The sequence below is a fragment of the Helianthus annuus genome, chromosome 12 (genome assembly GCF_002127325.2).
Source record: "Helianthus annuus cultivar XRQ/B chromosome 12, HanXRQr2.0-SUNRISE, whole genome shotgun sequence".
NCBI classification, from domain to species: Eukaryota; Viridiplantae; Streptophyta; class Magnoliopsida; order Asterales; family Asteraceae; genus Helianthus; species Helianthus annuus.
The window spans coordinates 144,575,530-144,579,763 of NC_035444.2; the positions used below are offsets into that span (position 1 = coordinate 144,575,530).

General features: G+C 37.9%; 1 protein-coding gene across 1 annotated transcript; it reads right to left on the bottom strand.

Annotated features, from left to right (window-relative positions):
* Positions 1 to 1,495: 1,495 nt before the first annotated feature.
* Positions 1,496 to 2,023, bottom strand: LOC110893302. The gene has a single exon (XM_022140415.1). It carries the CDS (start codon positions 2,021 to 2,023, stop codon positions 1,496 to 1,498), a length of 528 nt encoding a protein of 175 aa, XP_021996107.1.
* Between the last annotated feature and the right edge of the window lie 2,211 nt (positions 2,024 to 4,234).

The following is a 4,234-nucleotide window of genomic DNA, read 5'->3' on the forward strand; positions in this document are numbered from 1 at the left end:
ACCACTTGAGCTAGAGGTCATTGGCTACAAATCACATAATTAGACCTAAACAAACCACACAATTAAATTTGAACATACAAGATAATTAAATCTAAACAAGACGAGATAATGAAACCTAAACACATCAGATAATTAAACCTAAACAAGATGAGATAATTAAATTTAATTGTCAACCCCTGAACTGTCGGAGTCAACATTTGGAAGCAAGGGCACAACTTTGTGGGGGTCGGGGGGTAATCCCCGAACTTTTCGCTCAGTAGTGCAGGGTATGCAGTTTTCGTATAGAATTTTTTAGGTATATACGTTTTCGACCCTCCCTGGTATTATAGTTTTTTTAGGTATATACGTTTTCGACCATCCAGTCGGTAATCTCAAGCTCCGCCACTGTTTGGAGGGGGACTGGGTTGCATACGAGGATGGTTTCCTATTACGTTCCAGGCTGCCATGTACATAAATCTTTTATTGTCTATAATTTCGTATTTCTGATGGGCCCGAGCAATCGCTTGTGCATCCGTTATATCGTCAACTTGAGCCATCATGTGGTTGAAGCAAACATGAAATCTGTGAACCTCCTCGAACAGGATATAAAACCTTGATAAAGCGGCGATCGAATTGCGATTAATTTCTCCAACACGTTGACAAAATCTTCAAACAAAGGTTTTTTTAATTGACCCCACTATTCGTCTATCGTCGCATATGGCCATCCAAGAACTGACTAGAGCCATCTCCTCTTCTTCAGTCCAAAGGTTTCTTGCCAATTTTTTTTATGGATCTTTGTAGTGAATTGTGAATTTAGAAATACACATGTTGCTTGAAATACGAATTGAATTTATAGCTAGTAGAAACTAGCTATTACAGAAGTAGTCGTTGGAAAAGTAGCCGTTGTTAAGAATTAAATATTATTTTTTACTATTTTATTTGAATTTATATTAAATAAAAAAAAGAACATATCGAAAAATTAAAATCAACTCTTACGAGTTTTATTATTTAATGTATTTAGTAATAAAATAATTATAATTACTAATTAAATAAAATAAAAATAATTTTACAAAATATATCTCTATACAAAGGCTACATGGTGTGGTATAAAACCCTTATCACGCCACCTCAGCGTCATGTCAAATACGCGTCACATAGAGGGCTTTAAAGCCCCTTTCTTTAACTTACATGCAATTGTTTAAAGTCCCATCATCATTACCTAATTATTTTTTTATTTATATATTTTATTTTTTTAATTTATATGCCAATTTTAATAACTACAAAATAAAAAAATAAAAAAAAACATAATTTCATTAAAATAAATAAAACATTACAAAGTCTTAAAAAATGCAAAGTTACTTAAAAAAATAAAGTACTAGAAAATAAAAAACTACATGTATTTCGCTCGAATTTGTGCCTTACGAGCCTCCAAAATGACTCAGTCATCCTCTTGTAGTTGCGAAAAGTCTTTCGCGAGATATTCCATTTCTTTCTGGATTTGTTTCTCCATTTTTAGTTATTGTTCCTTTTCCTTGATCGAGAGAAGATTGTTGAGTCTATTGTCGAACTCGTCCAACCTTGTCGGGTCATCCGATGGCGTTGAAGAAGACCTGTCTCGTGCTCGTGCAGCTGCCTTACTTCTATCCCTACCCTTTGGTCGTCGCAGCTCTTGCGGTTGTCCAAATTCCTCGAAGTCGTCGTTTAAATTAATAGTAGTACGAGCATCGGACTCGGATGGTTCGGTAGTGGATGTTGATTTGGACAATTTTGACCTATGGGCCGTTGGGTCAAACGGCGGTACAAGATGCCACTTGGGAGATTTGCGAAGAAGCTCCCACGAAGGTATCATCGTAAACGCATTCCTGTCATTAACTCTATAGTCGTTGTGGGCGGCGGTCATAATGTTTACGTCGCTCGAACCGCTTCTTCTTCTAAGATTGTTGACGAGATTATTATGTATGTTGTTAAAATTGCTAATCTTGGTCTGCATTGTGGTCCACTTGCCCGAAAATGAGTCGGCCAAACAATATTCACTACGACCCATTGCGGCGAAAAACTTCTCATGTATATGCCTCCAAAATACTTTTTGTTGGTGCATACGTCTGTCGACTTCGTCTTGTATTGAGTCTTGTAGGATTATGTATAGATCAGGGCACGTATTTCGAGGAAACTGTCAAATTTAGGATATAGAGTAATTTCGCACGAAATTACTAACAGGTAATTCCGTACGAAATTAGCAGGTAATTTCGCATGAAATGCTAATTTCGTGTGAAGCTAATTTTGTTTGTACTAGTTCATGTGAAATTAGCTTGGCTATAAATAGGGGACATGTGATTTCGTTTGAGTCAGTCGTGTATGTGTGTTTTCGGAGCCGAAGTGCTGCCGAAGTGTCGTTTTGCTGTAAATCTTTGTCAAATCAATCAGAAAGACATTTAAAGTGAATATCTAGCTGAATCTAACTCGATATGTCTGTTTCTGCCTTTCATATTGAGTAGAACGCCTCTAAACGACTCGTTTCGGTCGGTAAAACGATCCTACATGTGGTATCAGAGCTCAGGATGAGGAGTTCTACCGATTTCAGCTGGATTTCATCAGATTTTCTAACTTCTACACCTTCTTTTCTAAATTGAACAAGTTTTAACGGTTAAAATAGTTTGAATTTCACACATTATAAGCGAAATTGTGTTTTAACAAAGCCTTGAGAAAATTGGATATAAAATCGAGCTAAAACCTGATCAATTTGACAAAAGTTTGACCAAAATGATGACATCAGCATAATTTCGTGTGGAATTATATACTAATTTCGCACGGAATTACATTTTGGGGTTAATTTCGTTTGAAATTGCACCTAATTTCGCATGGAATTGTAATTTCGTTTGAGTGACTCCATACGAAATTATAATTTCGTTTCAAAAAGGTTAATTTTGTTTGAACTAGTGTATAATTTCGTACAAAATTAAGTTTCGTTTGGCAGGTTCACACGAAATTACTTATTTCGTTTGAAAGTACTAATTTCGCTTGTGTTGTTATTTCGCTTGAAACAGTTGTGCAGGTTATTTCGCTTGGAAAGTTAATTTCGCTTGAGAGATTCCGTTTGAAAGTGTCTGATTTTGAAACTTGCTACCGAATCATGGAAGAAGAATTCTATAACGCGTTTGCAACATGCCCGACTACTCCGGCTGCCATTGCTCAAAGCATGAACATGGAAAATGAAACCGAAACTTTGCAAAAACCCCCGAAACTTATGGGCATTGAGGAGTATTATGGTTGGAAAGACAGATTTGAGAATTGGGTTCAAGCCAATCACTTGAGATCTTGGGAATGTATCGAGAAAAAGTATGTTAGACCACGTACTGAGTTGGGAGTTATCTGTCACACCCCCAAAACCCACCCGCGGAGTACCACCGCTTGGGTGCGTGACTGACCAGGACCAAGCCATCAATCATATTGAACATAGCATAATATAAATAAGATAGTTCGTAAAACCCAATTCAATATAATTGATGTTCTAAACCAAACATAGTATCAATAGCGGAAGCATAATAATGTAAACCCAAAGTAAATCATAAGTTCGAATATTCGAAACGTTAAACATAGTGTTCATGATCTTTGCTCCACAACGACCCGCTCCTCCTTGTGCAAGCTCCATATGATACCTAAGGTCCTGCAAGGCATGCAGCAGAGAGTCAACAACTAGTTGAGCGAGTTCACAGAAAATAAGTTCGTAATAGTAATGAGTATGTTCATCTAGTTGGGGGCTTCCCATGCATGTATGTACTAATGGTGGGGGTTTCCCATTGCCTTGTATATAAATATTAATAGTGGGGGATTCCCACGTTTATCTTTACTAATGGGGGTTTCCCATTATGGTACTTACTAGACTATTTGCAACCATGTGTTCTTCTTAAACCGAGAACAGGAATACGCACAAGGTCACGTAGGATTTACGTGAGTGCCCTTCCCCGAGGACAGTGGTACGCGTGGGGTTTACGTAGGATTTACGTAAGTGTCCTTCCGACCCGGAAGACAGTAGTGGGTATTAGGTTACGTAGGATTTACGTAAGTGTCCTCCCGACCCGGGAGACAATGGTAGATACTAGTTTACGTAGGTTTTACGTAAGTGTCCTGACTATCCTGAGGACGATGGTCTATAGTCTAGTGATTGCGTAAGTACGAGTAATCATTCCATATCAAACATTCCAACCCCATTCCCAACCCGGGAATCCCATGCCTTGGCTGTGTGAACTCACCTTGG

Excerpts from the sequence above, each read along its gene's own strand:
- LOC110893302 (XM_022140415.1), bottom strand. The coding sequence starts at position 2,023 with ATGGGTCGTAGTGAATATTGTTTGGCCGACTCATTTTCGGGCAAGTGG.